At 45.9% G+C, this 18,751-nt stretch overlaps 1 protein-coding gene across 1 annotated transcript in view; it reads right to left on the minus strand.

The window, feature by feature from the left end:
• Positions 1 to 18,751, minus strand: part of TMEM161A (transmembrane protein 161A) — a 227,544-nt gene that overhangs the window by 125,265 nt on the left and 83,528 nt on the right. The window contains exons 2-7 of the mRNA XM_069649130.1: positions 8,527 to 8,630; positions 8,082 to 8,162; positions 6,923 to 7,026; positions 6,629 to 6,785; positions 1,792 to 1,943; positions 1,097 to 1,157 (exon numbers count right to left, since the gene is read on the minus strand). Of these exons, the coding sequence (XP_069505231.1) occupies positions 1,097 to 1,157; positions 1,792 to 1,943; positions 6,629 to 6,785; positions 6,923 to 7,026; positions 8,082 to 8,162; positions 8,527 to 8,630 (659 nt within the window). The remainder of the gene's footprint in view (positions 1 to 1,096; positions 1,158 to 1,791; positions 1,944 to 6,628; positions 6,786 to 6,922; positions 7,027 to 8,081; positions 8,163 to 8,526; positions 8,631 to 18,751) is intronic.

An 18,751-nucleotide genomic window follows, 5' to 3' on the forward strand; every position in this document is an offset into this window, starting at 1 on the left:
AGGCCCACCATCTGTTTAACATGAAACACATTATCACCACGTTTCCCGTTTCTCATATCATTGGGCCCAACCTGGCTTCGATATTTAGCCATATATTATAAAGGGCAATTAACAGGCACATACTATCGGTGTTAGTGCAGTGATGCCAAAAGGACAGTTCCCCAATGGTTTCCCGATTATGTACATACATACCAATATAATACAGGATTGTACTGGCCATAATTTGACATTCGGTCAGCAAATGTTTGGCTGTCTCCAATGTTTCTGGTGCTTTACATAGGCGACAGACTCGCTTTTTAATAGGAATCTTATCTGTGCTCCCCATGACCATCAATGTTGGAAGTGGTTACATTCTAAATAAGAGAATGAAGCTTCTAAGTCTCTTAGATGGGCATAGGTTCAGGTAAGCATGTGGCTTCTTAAAGGAATATAGTCTGTACTGCACAAACGGATATCTCTTCAACGTACTGAGGTGGGCAAAGTTCTCCAGCCAATCCCATAACTCACCACGTTTCCCAAGAGGATTCTGCACTTCCTCGAGTATCTAACTCCTCTGCAAGTCCAGCCTATTTCCGCTAGGAATTTTGTCAAGGACTCATGTAGTGGGCAGGTGGTGTGGTTTTTAAGTAGTTCCTGGTGGAATGCCATCAAAAGTGGATTTGTTGTTCCACTAATCATCTTCAAATAGAACCCTGCCCTCTTTTTTAAGACCATCGCTTTTAGGCATGGCAATCCTAATTCAAGCCTTAGGAGGGCCATGGGAACACAGGGAGGTAAACCAAGGATCCGTCACCAACATTTTCCTTCAATGACCTCAAGACATTTCAAATCAAAAGTCAGAAGGGCCTCTAGGCCGTATGTCATCATCGAGATGAACACTTGTATGTATAAATGGCACGTGCCCCATAATGTAAAACCGCCCTGCTTACTGGTAAAGCTAGAAAACAGAGCAGTTACTTGCGCTGCTCTGATAGTGCGTGTTTTTATGCATGCAACATAGTCGCCGCTGGGCTCGAACTCAACCCCCAGATGTCGGTAAGAGGGAGCATATAGAATATTCATGGGTGTTCTCCACTCCACTTGATGGGATACTTACGACCATTCCCATCCTTGCCGCTTAAGGAAAACTTCCAGGTTCTCATTGAGTGCTGCAAATCCTAAAGAAAACAACAATACAGGTTTAAGTAGGGTACAGTGGGATGGGTGGTTATAAAGCAAGGGCATAAATTGCACACTTTCTGGGTACAACAGCATCTGTACAGTGCTCTGCCAAAACTCCACCCATGAAAAACCCAAGCGACTCCTATAGTGTGCTACTCATCTCATTGTGGAGTAGATTTACATTTTTGGTAAGACAGATATCCAAGTTTCGTGAGCAATACTCTTTAACTGATAACAAGTTTGAAGGGGCACTAAAGGTTCACATTTTTCACTTTGCTAAAATGTGAACTTGTCAGATTGGTTTTAAATTGTTCAGACTTTAGGCAAACGTTCAATGCCACAGTCAACCAGTTCCAGAAATGTCTGGCCTGGAGGTTTATATATTCATGCATATGTACATTCTATTCAACTGTACATTGTAGATTATTTTCTGTGACATGACTATACTACACCGAAAAATGCGCACACTGAATATTCGGAAAATAAATCACTCGAGTGCCCTGCAGTGTGATAAATGTGGGCCAACAAGAGGACGCAGGTACCAATCACACAAACCTGCGTAGCAAATCACACACACTGATGCCCCCACCCAATTTGGGAGATGGCATTGGCCATCTACTTAAAACTCACCAGAGTCCAAGCCAAACTCCAGGTAATCTTCTCGAACAATCAGTACCACCATGGAGACGAGAAGGAAGAAGAGCGCAAAGGTGAGGCATACGGAGCGCTCCCCGCCCTCCTCAGAGCGGAAATAATGCTGCATCATGGTGAAAAGTACCTTACTGGAGGAAAATCGTTAAGGAAGCAACAAAAATGGGAGCACTCATCCCATCGAGTACAGAGTGCCCCAGTATTCTGGGGCACAGAAATACTGCATGATATAGTATTTTTTTTTTTAAACAAGAGATTTCAAGCAATTCCATCATTTTGGTACTTTGGAGATGACCCAGGAGGAGAAATCACAAATTCTACTTTGCAAAGAAACGCGAATGTGTTTTACACAGTTAGTAGCAATACTCGCCCACAGCTCTCCGACGATGTGCTTTTCAGGTACTAGAGCAAGGCAATAATAGGCGAGCCTTTGCAGCAACCTAGATAGGAGTGCATTAATTTGGCCCTAAAAGAGGGAATAGGACGAAATGTCGGAATACAAATTACCGACCACACCAAAAGACCTAAACCACACACCACGAAAAGTTCCAACTACCAAAAGTTCAAACTTTTCGTGGTATGTGTTTACGTTGGTCGGTATGAAAAACTTTTTTTTTTTTTTAAAGACTGCAGGGGGCTGGGGTGACCACAGCAACACCCTGCTCCCTACAGTGAGCAGGGGTTGCGGGGACACCCCCGAAGCCCTCGCCAGAACAAAAAAAAAGCAACAAAAAAAAGCTGGGGGTTGCAGGGGTGTCCCTGCAACACCCCGCTCACTGTAGTATACAGTATAGTGAGCAGGGTATTGCGAGGGACACCCCGCAGCTCACCCGAGTAAAAGAAATTATGAAAAAAAAATGCCAGGGGCTGCGAGGGTGTCCTCCGCAACACCCCGCTGACTATACTATACAGTATAGTGGGTGGGGGTTTAGGCGGACACCCCCGGAGCTCACCCAAGCAAAAGTTAAAAAAAAAAAAAGTTTTTTAAAAAAGAAAAAAAGGACCCTGGAGCGCTGGTTCCCGATCACGGAAGTGAAAGGGAACTGGTGCCGCAGGGACACAGCACTTCTGAAAGAAAGGTATGTAGTGGGGGCGGGGGTGTGGTGGGGGTGTGAGGGAGGGTGTGCGTTTAATTCTGTGTGATTTGTAATGGAAATGTTTGCATGGGAAGTGTACGAACATTTTGTATTGCATACATTTCCCATGAGAATGTTTCCGTCAAAGGTAATTTGCCCGCGGACAAATCACGTAGATCCCTAAAAGATCACAACAATCAGCAAATACTGCTCAATTGTCATGAGTACACCTTTGCCAAGTCAGGTGCTTAGGCGTTGACCGCCCAGGGCCGTATGGCACAGGCCATCATTTGAAAGTCTACACCCACGTGAGAGAAGACAAAATAAAAAAGTCTTGTGTCGGGGGATTGGGAACTCTCTGGAGAGGATATACAGAAGCAAGAACTGGTAGGGAAATCATCACACAATTGCTGTTAAGTTAATGTTAAAGGATATTTATACTGTGCACCGTCACCACCAGAGTGGTCCCCTGGTGGATCTGTGGTAATATGTTCAGTCAACAACAACCTGGTGTTGTGTTGAAGCCAGGGCACGGTGGTGAAAAGATCGGTCGACACTATGGACTACACAATTAGCCTTACAAAATATTTTATAAGGCCTTGGTTGGGTCTACTAAAATATAGGTTACCCCGTCCCCATTTATGGGGAGTTACAAAAGCACAGGTCTATGCAATATTTGTGTAAAAGGAGGTAATGTTGTGTTATTTCAATGGTACCGCCGAGGCTCCCTTGGTCTGTGTGCATGTTTTACACCTCGAGTCCCGCTTATAACCAATCTTCTCTATTTTCGCCGACCCAATGCCTCAAGGCCACCACGAATGTCAGAGATGCACTACACAGGACCACATTACAATACCATTCGGTTGGTTAGCAATAAAACGTATACAGGGAGGGAGGTATCGCTAGGAGGCGCTACATAAAAATGGGACATTATTATTAAACTTGGATTATGGGTTACCGGTTACAAGCACCGCTGAAATGCCATGTTGGAGTTGCAGCCTCTAAGTGCGGCCTGGGTGCTGGTGGGTTGGACCTTGTAGGTACCCGGCGAGTGGGAATAGTGGGGGGGAGGGGGGTTTGCAGACTATTATTTATTTATTCTATGTATTTTTTCATGAACTGATTTTAGCTACAGCAACACAGGATGAGGAAATGTGTTAAAATAATTACAAAAAAACTTGTAAGACCAAAAGTCTTTGGAAGTGTTTTTCAAAGCCTATTTGCAACAGGTGAACAGGATACTTTTGGAGTCTCCCTTAACTGGATGCAAAACTTGCATTGTCTTATACCTACTCTGAACTTATACGGTCACTTTCTTAATATATACAACCAGTTTGGAAACTATAAGATTATTTAAACCAGTTTGGCCTGTTAACCCTCATTTGTTTATGCCCCTACTCGCCCTCCTACTGCCAGTTGTGCCCACGCATCCTAATAATGGCCTCTGGAGACGGCACTGAGCAGGACTAGAGGTAATTAGGGTTACATGCTATAAAGCAGCGCAATTTCTTAGGGCTCAGCTTCAGTTCACCGCAATGAAAAGCACAGAAAAAAGGAAGGCGCATCGGCGCTAAATGGACTCCCCATTTCTATCGTGGTTAGGTCAGTAAAAGTGTCTTCCGCCCTCCAACTCAGAGGAGTACAAGCAGCGTGCATTTTATCAGAACACCCACCGCCCGGCCCCCTTGCCCAGTATGTTTAGGACTTGCTGGGAGAAGTTTATTAACTCGGGCGTTAAAAGAAGCGGGCAGAGCTCAACCGGACCTCGCCTTTCATTGTGCAGATCTCCTAAAAGCAGGGCAGTTCCTTGCCATTGGTACAGAAGAGGCACATCCGGCAAACATGTTAAAGGTGTGGGGTGCGAGGAGGCTATGAAATAAGACATCAAACGGCTGAAAACAAACGCGCGCGCCACAACGGTCTGGTGCCCTCCACCCCGCTTTTGGACCCCTTTTTGGAGGCGAAAGTCTTAATGTAGCCTCTTACATTTGATGTATGGGGTCGGGCCGCGCCACAATTGCAGGCTACATGCTGACAGAGAAAGGACACGAATCCCGTAGATTAAGGACGCCACATGGCTATTGAAAAAGGCCCGTCTTGGCCATTGTTCACTCTGCAAATATTCACTTTCCTTAGCACGGTGTCGCTGCTTTAACTTTAATGTGGCGTTTTACCGCGTACGCCAACCACTGTAACTCAACACACAGAGGTCGACTCCCAAAGACGTGATATGGCTCACCCCCGAGCAGGGAAGAACACGTCAGGAGAGTACGCCAGGGTTTCTCCTGGTAACTTGGCAGTGACGAGAAGAGTCTTCTCCAGGAGTAAGTGTAGTGCAAGCCGGAGTTACCCAGTAACTGCTCTGTGAATCAGCCCCAAAGTCGGTGTCACGTTTCTGAAGTACACGAAAAGCAGCTCTTGACTACACATTTAACTAGCATTCTCGTCACTCCCCTGTCCAATACCTTTGAGTTTCAATGCTCATTTTTCAAACACAATGGCGTGCATGCAGATTTCTTATAGAAATATCTATATATAAATTTCGATCACAGGCAGGGGTGGACTGGCCTATAGGGAACTCTGTAGATTCCCCGATGGGTCTCTGCACCTTGGGCCTCTTGTGTGGTATTTCCAAATTTTCACATAGGAAAAGCATTGGGATTGCTGAAAATGAGTCATATGGGGCCACTTTGAAAATTATTTCCAGGGCCTCTTTTAGTTGCCAGTCCACTCCTGATCACAGGTGGAAAAAGATGAAATAGCAAGCATAAGTAGAAGGCGTCTTTGGAAATTGTAGAACAATAATAGACACACCTCATTAAACAAATGTCAGGTGTGTGGTTTGATATGAAAAGTATTCCCTTATGCCAAGAGTCAGAAGCACAGGACACAATAGTAATGAGGCAAATCCAAGGGCGCCCCCCTAGTCCGACAATCCTCAGACCCCAGAAATGTCCCAACACTAAGGGGGAGGTGTATACAGTAAACCTTGGCCACAGCGACTGCAGCCCGCTTTACGTAGCCCAGTTTACACATCGGTTGGTTGAGCCAGCCGAAGCGCTGCATTGATTGACCTAGCAGAAAGGCCTCCAGCATGGAGAGCATGGAATGACTTCATTCGGAGCTCAGGTTTTTCCTTTTAAAAAGAAAATAATTGTCCCCGTTTAATTTCCTTCAGTGTTCCAGGAGCATTTGTTCTGATACTCCGACATAATTATTAGCATTAGCGAAAACTGGCAGCAAATAGGTTGACAGACGCTTAATTAAAGGGATACCGATTTGTGCTTTGTGTTAATCTTGCACAGCCCCTTTCATTAAGAACAGCAGGGCCTTCTTGCCTGCTCAGTCTATCTTAAAGTTGAATTAGTAAAAGGCCTGCTGTAGTCAAGCTATGCTCTTTGGAGGACTTGCTTGGCCATCCCAAGAAAGTGCGCCCTCTGACAAGATACCAGAGCTACAGGGTGAGAAGCTACCGGAAGGAGTGCCGCCAGAAAAACACAGACACAACACAAGAGAACAGAAGTAAGGAACGACACAGACCACAATACCAATGACCACAAGCAGTACACACCACAGCTATCAATCCTCTGGGTGTTTCCAAAGTTCTTAAGAGACTGTAGCAGAATCCTAAACTTCAAACATAAAAGGTACTGTTTGAGTCATTTGGTGATAAACGATCCCACTAGGTTATCACCAGGGGACACCGGAAAGTGCAAATCGCCTTAAAATGCAAAGGATACACTGAGAAAAAGACAGTGAGTAGACACCACAAGACGCCAATGTTGACTTCCTTCTGGGGGTCCACTAGGCAAAAGTATCCCTCTGTGAATAGGTACACAACGGTAGAGTACACAGCGAAGTCCACAAACCACTGGTACTCCAGGAAGTAACGAAGCACTGAAAAGGAACAGGGGGGGGAAAAAGGTTGGTCACAGAAATCCCATTGATCCAGAACACTGTTTGAAAATTGTCCATTCTCTAACGCCAACAATTGAAAGTCATGAACAGGCGGGTGGGTGAGGGTTATAAATTACCAAGTGCGTCCATGGTCATGATGGGTTTGGTCTCCAGGTGGAGGTCAATGTCCTTTGGAATAGAGAGGGGTTTGTCGTCCGAATCGCCATTCTGCCTCCTATAGCTGAAAAGAAGAATTAATACTCCAGAATTACAGCACAGCTATCACAATACGAGGAGTACAACCTTTCTTTGTATCCAAGGTCAGAATGTTAAAACACATCAGCTTGACATAAACTTAGCCGTATTGTGGTTTTTGCAGATGTATCTGTATTAAATCAAACACAAAATTCGGTAGAGCCGATGTCAACCACTCGCTACCAGATATTAGTGGAATCAGACTTTCCATTGCCTCCGTCCAATATATAAAACATAGGCTGGGTGTAGAGTTTCTCGCCCAGTTTCAAAGACATATGTTTGGAAAACTCTTTGCACACAAGTCCCAAACCTATGTTTTTGTAACCATTTGAGGAAGCCTTGACCCTGTCAGTTAAATATAAAATGAGGGGGGAAAAGGATGTAGAGGGCTATGTCAAAACTAACATTGAGCAAGGGGATGAGTGGCAGGATTGGTGCCAAGTTTGATTTTCAACCCAGGTGTCCTTTTTTGGTTATAAACAGAGCCAGGCTAAGGTCAAACGATGTCCCTTCTTGTAAGGCAAAGAATTCAGGGCAGTGAGGAGATGGCCGTTAACATGGATGTGGAGCAACATTTAACAGAGGCTCAAGCAGTGCCAGCAGACTCAAATGTTGCTATTCCTAATTGCCACTACCCTGAACAGTGTGGCTCCTTAGCTCACCTAACCATACCAGGTACAGGAGCCTACCAGCAGAATAGGAAATGTAGAGCAGTGGGTTATTGAAGCAGTTAAACACATTTATATATAGTTGGATTTGCATGTACATGTTTTTCAGCGATGGAATGGTTTTAAGAATCTCAGCGTCCAGACCTCCTCAGGGTAAGCCATTTTATGGATAGATCATGATGACATGGTACCCAAAGAGCGAGTTGAGCTCAAAGAGCGAGTTGAGAATACTTTAGATTAACATTAACCTACGCCACGGTTGCTTCTTTGCAACCCCAAGCGAAAGTTAAGTCCATCCACCCTCCACGCCAACCGTATCACTATTGCTAAAAAACCTCTGCACATGTCATATGGTAAAAAAAAGTGCCCTCACCTGTCCTTCTTGGGTTTCATCCTCGGCTTCCCGGCAAGCATACGGAGCTCATCATCTGTGGGATGCTTGAAGCGGAATAAACTATAGGGATAAATCACAGGCTTGTAAGTCAAGCGACCTTTACTTCTCATATGTGAATATAAAAAAGTCTGGCACTGTAAGCTGATAAAATGCATTTTAGCAGGTCATCCAAAAACGTAATCCAACACCCAATGATCGTGGGGGCATGCAGACGTGCGTATGTTATAGGTGAATGCCAGACACCCATGCATGCAAACACCCACGCTCTTAATATATGGCTGACTCTTACTCAGCCAAACAGACCATTTAGGAGATGACCCAAACCTCCCACGCCAATTTCACCACATTAAGCTTTTCTACTTAGAAATCTAACTGGCTCCCCAGTTACAGCCAAGTCATCAATTGGAGCGGGCATGGTACCAACCTGCCATTGCAGAGCAGCCAGCGTGCAAAGGAGCAGTAGGGGGACATCCTTTGCATGAGGCTGGCCATCACCAGGCTCACCACCAGCTGCACTCCCATCACCGCCTGTGAAGGAAAGACAGCACAAGGTCAATATGGCGGCCATGGGTGGATGTGGCGGAGGGAGATACTGCTGAAACCTACCCTGTCCCCCTCATCATCTCACTGGGTACTAGGCCCCTCCACGACCAGTCTTCCTTTGCACTGCCTCCTGGCCTACCGCACCCTTATGAGCTGCAACTGTAACCCCGACAGCCCCCCTGCCTCCTTGTACTTACTCAGAGCTCAGCTGCCCTGGCTGCACTTACTCACAGCCATGCTGCCCTGATTGCACTTCCCCCTTTCCTCTCCCTAGCACTACCCTTGCACTTCTATTGTTGCACTTGCAGGATCCCAATGACACAAGGCCTAGTAAAATCGTTTGTCTCGTCTTCTCTATGTCTTCCCTTCCTTGTCTTGTGGCGCCTAGTAACACTTGTGTAGCGGCGCGTAATAAATGCCTTACATCATATCAAGAGCTGCCTTCATAAATCTGGTTTCACAATAAGAATTAGAGATGGTTCTTGGATGGAATTCACCACCTGCAAATAAGCACCCTGGTCTTAATATTGCAGGAGAATTGGGTATCTATCAGAAGTCTAGGAACCAACTGCAGGCCTAGAAAAAGCCCCAACACCAGCCCCATAGCAGGTGTACCCTGTGAGGGATTCACATTTGGTGAGTGAGTGGAGGGGTAGGGAAGCGTGTAGCGAAGCCTTCCCAAAAATTGAGGAAAAAAAATGAAATGGGCCGAAATTTGCAGTTTATTGTTAATTCTTTTTAAATGTATTGGCTAAAAAAATATAGGTTATAGAGCTAGTACTGAAGGAAAACCCCTGGCATAATACAGTAGGTCATCGCGCCACTTCAGAAAGACCTACACGCACCCAACACTGCAACCTGCTTGCCATCCCAACCTTTAAAAGAGCCAAAGCTGGAGGCGCCAGCTTTGTAGTCTTAGCACCAAAAAATTGGAATGCACTACCACCAACACTCAGGAAAGAGACCTCACGCTCAGCCTTCCGTAAGTTTCTGAAAACTCAACTATTCCACTAGGCCAGCCACCTTAGACACTTCAGACATACCTTACCTGACCTGTGGATTCCTCCATGTTAATTGCCCAATCCGTAACTGAAATGTATGTCTAAACTGCTGTATGCTCTTGTAACCCTACAAGCTATGCTCTTTGTCTAAGCAAGTATCCTTAAAAGCGCCACGATGCCCTAGGGCCGATGCGGGCTATACAAATGCAAATAAATAAATAAATAAAGAGTTCTGGAGACCAGGAGCGTCATTCAGCAAAAGCAAATGCACGTGTGTGACTGATACCAACACTGGATGCACGGATGTGCCTTGGTGGCATCAAACAGAGAAAATGATTAACAAATTCCACACTAGAAGAAACAAGCCAACTTTTTAAATTTGGTGTCATTGCCATCCTGCTTCCTGTGCCATTTAACAGACCTTGATCATTTCAATGTAATAAGAAAACATTCGAATTGCTGCAGTCATATACCAGAGTGCTTCCAATATTCTAGATGCTGCTTAAATACTACTGGCTACTAATATCATCAATGTGCAAGTTAATGGTCAATCCTCCCAGAGGTGCTGCCGAGTTTTGCTTATTATGTCAGTCTGCCAGTAATGCTGCTCAAATGTATAAGGGAACGCCAAAGAGGTTACTTGAGCCAAGGGACAAACCCAAGCCCGCAGACCTTCTGATCCCCTACCACATCTCCTTCAGGTACATTCAGACAGGGGGCTGCTCCTCCATAAAACCCATCCTCCCCCTTCCTCTGTCCTTCAGTGGAAGCCTGCAGAGGCAGGATAGGCTGAGGAAATTGACAGAGCACCAGGACTCTTTTTTTTAGCTTTGGCTATTAGGTGGTGCTAAAGCATCACTTATAGGACTTCTATATGCATTATAATACAGCTCAGGGAAAATGGGATTTTAGGTGCGGTTTGGTCATTTACACACCCATTGACTTCCCATGACCCTGCTAATCCCCATGGCCATTCTCACCCCTTCCTGCCCATCCCCGCCCAAAACACATCCTCCTGGGATCTCTTTGATCTGGCTTTTTATCAAGCCTTACCATAACACGTTGTGTTCGAAGTGCCTGCCAGGGTTTCTTTCAAAATAAACTTCTGAAAGTTAATAACTTGATTGGAGCTGTAAACGCGCTACTGGTGTAATAAAAATGTTTAAACCAAGTTTGCCTTCAGCCACTCTATTTATAAGCACTATGCATGCCCTTCACTTAAGTCCAGCTAAAAACGAGCATTGGTGGAGCTAACAGATTTAGTTTGTGTCTAAGCATTCAGCAGTGGCCAAGCACAGCCATTAGATGCTCAGGTACTCGCAACATTTTGCAGCTCCTACCATGGTTGGCCAGTGAATATCACTACGGCAGTGCCTGGCAAATGCCTTTCCATGCCTACACAAAAGCCAAAACTGTTGGCATTGCCAATGCGTGTTGTGGGTAGTCACTTGAGCAGGCTGACTCTTTACTGCTGAGCCTAGTGTGCGCTAATTTTGCCTGCATCTGGCTACAGAAGTGTGAGTCATTCCCAGAATGCATGGCTGGAGCACAGCAGAGTGTCTCAATTAAACTACTTTGATACAAATAGTTTCAAAGAGGGAGGAATACTGTGCTAGCTAGTGCGGATTATTATTTTTATTTAAAAACAGAAGACCATGCAGTAGTGATACCGTGGAGGCCAACACTAATATTATAGCTTAATACAGGTTTCATTTCTTCAAGATCCTCAGCTTTATTTTTTTAAAACAGCAGCAGGCACGACTGCTTTGAGAGTAATTGTTAACAGAGTGGCATGGGGTGCATGTACCTTCCTCCTCCTCTTGCTCACCCATAGCTCTACAACAGACACTAATATATCCATGTGTAACCTTCCGAGTGCCCGTGGTGTTGGGAATCTTGGAATATCCATGATAGAGTGTTACTTACTCTCCTCTGCCAGCAATGAATTTATGTGGAGTCCTGCCTGCCGTAATTCACCTAAGCCGAAACATCAAATCGTAACCCCATGCCTAATAAGGGAGAGCCTAAACTGGGGGTTACATATGTATTAACAGCCATTATGGTAAATAAAATTCTTGGAATGTCGATTTGTGGATCCATGCCAAATTCCCCTCTGAGAAGGCTAGATATGGAAGAGGCCAGCAAAGTACGAAAAGAGTCGACAGTTGCGAATGGGAGGAGAAGCCACAGCAAATACATCTCTTGGAGGGCTGCTGCCTCGAGAAGCCCCGCCCTCCCTCCCCGGACCTGAGGAGGTGAAGACAGGTGGCTCTGTGATAAGGAGAGTAGGAGGTCCTGCTGAGGAAGAGCAGGGGGCTCTGTTGAGCGGCTGGAGGTGTGCTGTGGATGAAAGCCCCAGTATGAAAAGTGCATAGAAAGTATATTTTGTTCCAACACAAGTGTCTATTCATGGTTCTGCAAATGGGGTTAAACATCTACTGGCTGTTTGTTCATTAAGAATTGTACCAGAGAAAGAACTCTTTCATTGTTGTGGCCGATCTATTATAAATGTTATCTTTTCAATCACAAATTGTCCAACATGCTCTTTTTTTCAAGAGCTGGTCTGGTGGGTGACGACTGCTTTTAGTGGTCCCTCCCTAACCTGGTGACAAAGGCCAGCCAGCGGGCCAGAGCAGAAATGACCTGGACAGCTAAAGCTCCAACTTGGGTTCAATCTGCTCTATTAAAAATACATTCAACTTCTGGGTCACTTTCAAGCCTTTCTTCTTCCCTCGTAGCGCCTCCGTAATCATGTACACCTCTCTTGATGCACTATGTGCTTATCCCACCCAAACCTACATCCAACTCCTGATCACAATACAGCACAACAAGAAGAAGCTGCAATGCTGTCCCCGGAAAGCACATAGGGAAAGTGGTGGAAACGGAAAAAAGGACGGGAATGGAGGCCCCAAAATAGCTGGAATGTGACTAATCAACTTCTGGGGCACCAGTGGTCCAGGGATGACTATCGTTTTCTAAACCATCAATCAGCCCCATACCTCTAGTGCACCAGAATCGGAAACAAGCAAATTATGAACCTCCTTGTCCAATTTTGGGCATAGCTCGTTCCCTAGTTCTAACACAGTGAAAAAACAATTATTACCCAATGATAAAAGGACTGTCCAGTCAAGGTTGTGTAAAAATATCGACTTTATTATTATTCAACAGACAGTTCTAGCAACACCCTGTAAAGGGATGCAGAGGATAGACATTTTCAAGAAGGAAAAGGGAACCTCTGGCTTCTGACAGGAGGGTTGCCTGTAGAGTAATGCATCACAATATTTCAAGGATACTTTCAGCACAAAGCGAGCAATGGGTCATAAAGTGTCACTAGGACCTTCTGGGAAGGATCAAAAGGACAGAATCACAATGTACCTTGTAGAAGTTCTTGATGCTTGAAAGGGTCGGGTTGGTTTCAGGGTGCTTTGCAGCTCCTGCGACAGTCGAAGACGGGAGACAGCTGCGGGTATCAGGCGGCAGGCATTTCGGTGAGCGAGGTTGGCTGGACAGCTGCAGCTGGCCTACACGGTGGCTCAGGGTCAGGAATCGTTGACTCAGTGCTTGTTGGTGGGCTTGAAAACTGGTTGAGGCGTCTCGGATGATGTTAGCGACTGCAGCGTGACAACAGTCAGTTATTCAGTCAGTTGCAGTTCAAGGAGCTTGCAAGGATCGAAAATGTTCTTTAAGGTGGACCCTGGTCGATGTTTGTCGATGCACTCCTCCTAGCTTCTTCACTGGGCTTGCGTCACCCATTAAGGCAGATGTCCCAAAGCTGAGGAGATCGTTGCAGGCTCCGGCCGTGTCCTGGGTTTGTTTCAGAGGCTCTCTGAAACTTTCCACCTAGGAAGCTTGCTTGTAGAGCCTAGCAGGGCATGCTGTGTAATGGGCTGGTACCGGTTCTGGAGCTGCTGGAGGGTCCTCTGGATTCAGTATCTCCCTCAGTTCCCTCTGAGGAGTTTAGGGGAGGGATCTTGCTTCCCTCTTGGAGTTACTGGTCTTCCTTCTCTGGTGGAAGAGGTAAGGCAGACTATACCTTCAGCCATGGTCCCAATGAGTTCTTCTTTGCAAAGTCTTCAGATGATCTGCCAAAAGAGGGGCTCAATCCTCTTTTAAAGCCAAATGCGTCCCAGTGATTGGTGTAGGCCAAGCCTACCTTAATGAACCAATCCTGGGTCCCCACCAAAAATCTTCCGTTATGTGTGAGGTCATAACCTGAGTGCTTTGCAACAAAGTAAAGGGGTGAAAACATGTACTACTAAGTCCCACCCATTTTCCTGCCTGTTGTGGATCAAAGGGTGTCTCTGGTTAATTGAGCTATCTATGGTTCCTGATTAGAGACAGTTGTGGTGAGAACAGACTTTTTGGCTCCATCAAATCACATACTCCTACCCTCTGTAGGCGTTGGCTACTGTAAACACATGTACCAGACATGACACTTCACTGGCCTTGATACTGAGGGGCAGGAGCTGGCTTCAGGTTGACACAGTGCATATGAAAGGTTGTTGGGGTTTGCAGTCTCTTTGGTAGTCCTGCGACCAGGTCCCCCCGTAGGCCTGTTTGAATGAACTCTGATTACAATGCGAAGCAGCCAGCAGCGGAGCCAACAAAGGACAGAGCGGATCCATGGAGCCTTTGTTAGTTAAGGAGGCTGGCCATGGCAGGAGGAAGGTTTTAGCCTCCCTCTTCTGAGATGACTTGATGGACTCTTGGCTGTCATATCCCAACTAAAGATGACAGGGGGGGCTGCACCTGTAGGCTGTGCCCACCCAAAGTACACGGGTCTATGTGTATGTCGCACGCTGAGCATAGGAAAATGTGTGTGGTTTAGCCCCACACATTTTCCGAGGTACATCTACCATGATTCAATTTCTTTTTAAATTTTCTAAAAAAACCCAGGCGAGTGCAGACCCGCATAACCACTGTTCTCTGTACAACAGTCTTATTAATAACTGCTAACTGTATCAAACCTCACCTGAGCCGCCCCTCCAAGGTCTCCTATGCCTCAGTCGATCCTTCTCAGATGTGAATGAAGGCACTCCCTTTGAAAAGAGGTCAACTTAAATCACCAAAATCCGAAAACACAGCTATGAATGCTTTTGAACTCATATGTTTTTTGTTTGGCAATGTATTTTTGTATTAAGCCTATTGTGGAATGAAATAAAGTTTAGATGAACAGGAACTAAACGCAGCTCTTGGGTACTAGTGTGGGGTGAAATAGCTCTGAATGCCATAAACTAAAAGCCAGAGTCAGTGGGGCGACATGCCCTTCAGTAAAAGGCTTGCGCTGGAGTAATGTGCAAATTGAGGCCCTGCAATTTCAAAGTGAAAAGGAGCAAAAGTGGGCCTCAAAACTGGGTGATGCCTAAAAATGTTCATTGCCCGGCATAAGGGAAGGACAAATGGCATAATTTGCCAAAGCATGAGAAAGCTGAAATAATATCCTCCAGAACTACAGTCCACAGAACCCTAAATGGGATGGCAGCATTGCAAGATACAGTTACTGTGAAGCAGAGTGCATTTTGGCAGAAATATTAAAAAGGAAATGTGTAAATCCTATTTTCCCTTTATATTAAAGACATGCTCAGGAAAATGTGTGCAAGATGGGTAATAGATGAACTTGTCCATCATGAGCCCTTCACAAGAGGAAACAATGATTTGCAGAATCTACATGGAGATGTTGAACTGCAGCAGAGTGAAAACCATTCATGGCTGGAATTGACAAAGAACATAGCAATTGTGCCTTCTAAATCAACATTGTAATTATTCAGATGTATAAGAGTTGATTTAAATGTAAAATGCTGTTCAGCACAGGTAGTCCGAAATCCTGGTTTCATTTCTTTGCTTTGGGTTCCCAAAGTGTGAAACTAGATTTCAAAGCTCTGTTGTCAGGGGGACGAGTTGTGGAATTCTCCTGCTCCCCAGGTTTTAGGACTAAAACTATTTAGGCCATCATAAAGCTGGCCATCCGCCCTTGAAGCTCTGGGCTAATCTAAACAAAAGCCCCCCTCTTGATGTCAGAGCAAAAACCAGATCCCTTGAAGGGTGGGGGCAGAGCTAAGGAGTAGTTTCACAACCATTGCACAGAATGGGAGATATGCTGTTTATGGGATAACTTGGGAAATATTGACCGCACACGATTCACGTTAGGATTTCTGAAAAGCTGTTAGTGAGACGCTTCTGGCGAGCCAAAAGATTTTGGTGACACCAACATACCAAATGTTACAAGGCAAAACTTGATTGTGATCTCTGTATAAAGGTGTGAACCATAAAAATGTGAGGAAATCTGTGAAATATCCATATTCCGCCCACGAGTGCCATATTTTTCATTAAAATAGTTCTGGCGTAAACGAGAAAATACTGTAGCTTTGCACAAGTAGGTCGCACAGACCTCAAACAAGGTTTAGTGTGATTCCCTGAATTAAGTATTAAAAAAATGATGCTTTTGTGTCATATGATGAGAAAGGGTCATACGGTGAGATTTTCATGTGCAAAAATCAGACCCAGCCCTTTTCCCAGTAGATTATGGATGGATGGGGTATCCTTGCTTGGCTTCCCAGCACACACTCACTTTCTTTGGACCCATCGGACCACAGAGGGGAGGGAACCCTGGACCACTGCCCTATCCATTCTGGGAGAACTATGACACCTCAGTGATGTCACTTGCCTTATAAATAAGTCACTCCACCTCAAATCTGAGTGACTCTCCCTACCAAATCTTGAGGTGTGCAGCTGACCAAATCTGGAACCATACTAGCAGAGGGGCCTAAATCTTGGGGAGAAGGCAGGAGCTGTATTAGCAGGATCGGGACTCTTTTGGAGGACAGAGAAAAGCCTTGACTGACCTCTTGATTGTCCCTGCAGTGATGCCAAGGTGCACCCTTGATGTCCATCAAGCCCTCTCCTGTAAGTATATACACCCCCAGCCATAGCCCCATCTTCTTCAGCATTGCCATAGAGATTGCCCTATGGAAACATCCCCCATCTTCTTTGTTTGTGTAATTCAGTCATTTTCTCATTGAAAAATATTTCACTTGCCCATGCATTGTAGAACATTGTTCCCATTGAAAATCCTTTGTGTTTGCCTGTGCATTTCAGTCCTTTCCCATTGAAGAATCTCCAGTTGCTTGTGTAGATCCCCAGTATACATTTTCTTCAGTAAATCAATTAATTTCCACATTATTTCACTAGACCAAGATAGTTAGAATTCAAAACTAACTATCTGTTCCCAGTGTCTTGTGAGTTGGTATAGTATAGAGCAGCGGTATTCAAACTGTGGGGTGCGTAACCCCAGGGATCCGCGGCTGCATTCCTGGCCCCCCGCCCCCCGAGAGCTCAGCATGAAATGAAATGTAAAAAAAATAAAAAAATAACTTTTTTCTTTAAAGATGGAAGAAATGGGCAGGGGTGGCTCACATGGTTGGGTTGAAGCATGAAACCGTCTCAAACAATGAAAAAGTGGCTCGCAGTTGTATATGGATATTCATTCCTTTAATCACAGACTGGGCCTCATTACAACTATGGCGGTACGGTAACAACGGTGCCGACCCCCATAGTATGAGTTGTGCTTGCGGGTGTCTGACCTGGCAGGCCGAGCAGCACCCGCGAGCACAGCTCGTCGGATGCACCGGCACCGTTACTAACGGTGCCGGTGCATCCGATCTCCCCATTCCCATTGAGCCCTGTGGGGCTCGAATGGGGATCTACCGGTACCGGCACCCGCGAAAGGGCAATTATCAGGTCCGCCTAACTCGGCATGACCCGGTAATTGCCTATTCGTGGGTGCCGGACTCGGATGCAACTCAGGCGGCAGCCGTGCCAGTTTTACCGGCACAGCTACCGCTAGGGTTAGGGTTGTAATGAGGCCCACTGTTTCAATAGTACCCAAGGGGGTGCTCCGTTTTAAAATATAAGCAAATTGCGATATTCAGCAACAATGGTCAAAATTACTAACTGCATAGTAAAGTAACTCATCAAAGTGGTCCACATTGGCCAAAATGGTGGCCCATTTTGACTGGCCCACACTAGCATTTTACATTTTTGGTACAGGCATTGCCCTATAGGCCAGTCGGAGCCTGGCGGCTCATCCATAATGGCGAGGGGGTGCCCACCCAGTGGCCCCTCACCCATTATGGAGGAGCTAAGGAGTCAGCCCAGTGAAACAGTGAGCACTCCCTCAGCTGCTTTTTCCAGCTGATAGTGCTCCTGGGCTGGCTGAACTGTCAAAGGGAAACACTGTTTCCCCTTTCACAGTTCCGATTAGTTCCCCAGCCCCACATGTTCACTGAGCCATGCAAGTGCTGGGGCATTTTGCTTCGCCAGCATTGCATAGCTCATTGGAAATGTCTGTATGTCCGAGGGGGGCTCCTGCGCCTCCTCGCACATACGGACAGAGCAGCCTGGAGCAGGGCATTTCAGCACCCACATGCAGGCCAATGCAGAAGGTACGTTTAGGTTCACTTTTTTAATTTAAGCATGTGTATGCTTATGTTATGAGTGAGTGTATGGTGATGGATGCTCGTGTGAATGATAAGAGTGATTGCTGTATGAATGTGCAGCGCCTTGCATACACACATAATCATGTCGATTTTGTTAGGCCCAGTGGGGCTCAGGGGACAGGGACGAGATCTTTTTACTGGACATCCATCATAGATGTCCAGTAAAAAATATCATGCCTGCCCCCTCGGCCCCTCAGCACCAATTGCAAACTGTTTGACCATTTACCCATTTTTTTGTTAAAAGTATGCTCTACAATGCAACATTTTAAGCCATTATTTAAAGAGAATTCACGGGGGGAAACCCCCGCGAACCTCCCTTTACTGGTTCGGGCACCCTCACTATGCTCGGTCGCTATGGCATTTTTGGGGGAAATAGTTATGCCCCTCCACTTAAAAAAAAAAATCACCAGCCACCACTGGCCCTCAGACTGTGTTGGGAACGTGATGGGGGGAACCCAAGGACTATAGTGGGAGCACAATGGGCGGGAACCATGGGATAGTGGTGGGAGCAGAGTGGGGAGAGCCCAGGGTGTGTGATGGGGTGGGGAGAGACCAGGGACTGGGTAGTAGTGGGATGAGGGAGCCCAGTGACTGACATGGGAGCAGGTGA

The sequence above is a fragment of the Ambystoma mexicanum genome, chromosome 1p (assembly GCF_040938575.1).
Source record: "Ambystoma mexicanum isolate Mex_15411 chromosome 1p, UKY_AmexF1_1, whole genome shotgun sequence".
Lineage (NCBI taxonomy): Eukaryota > Metazoa > Chordata > Amphibia > Caudata > Ambystomatidae > Ambystoma > Ambystoma mexicanum.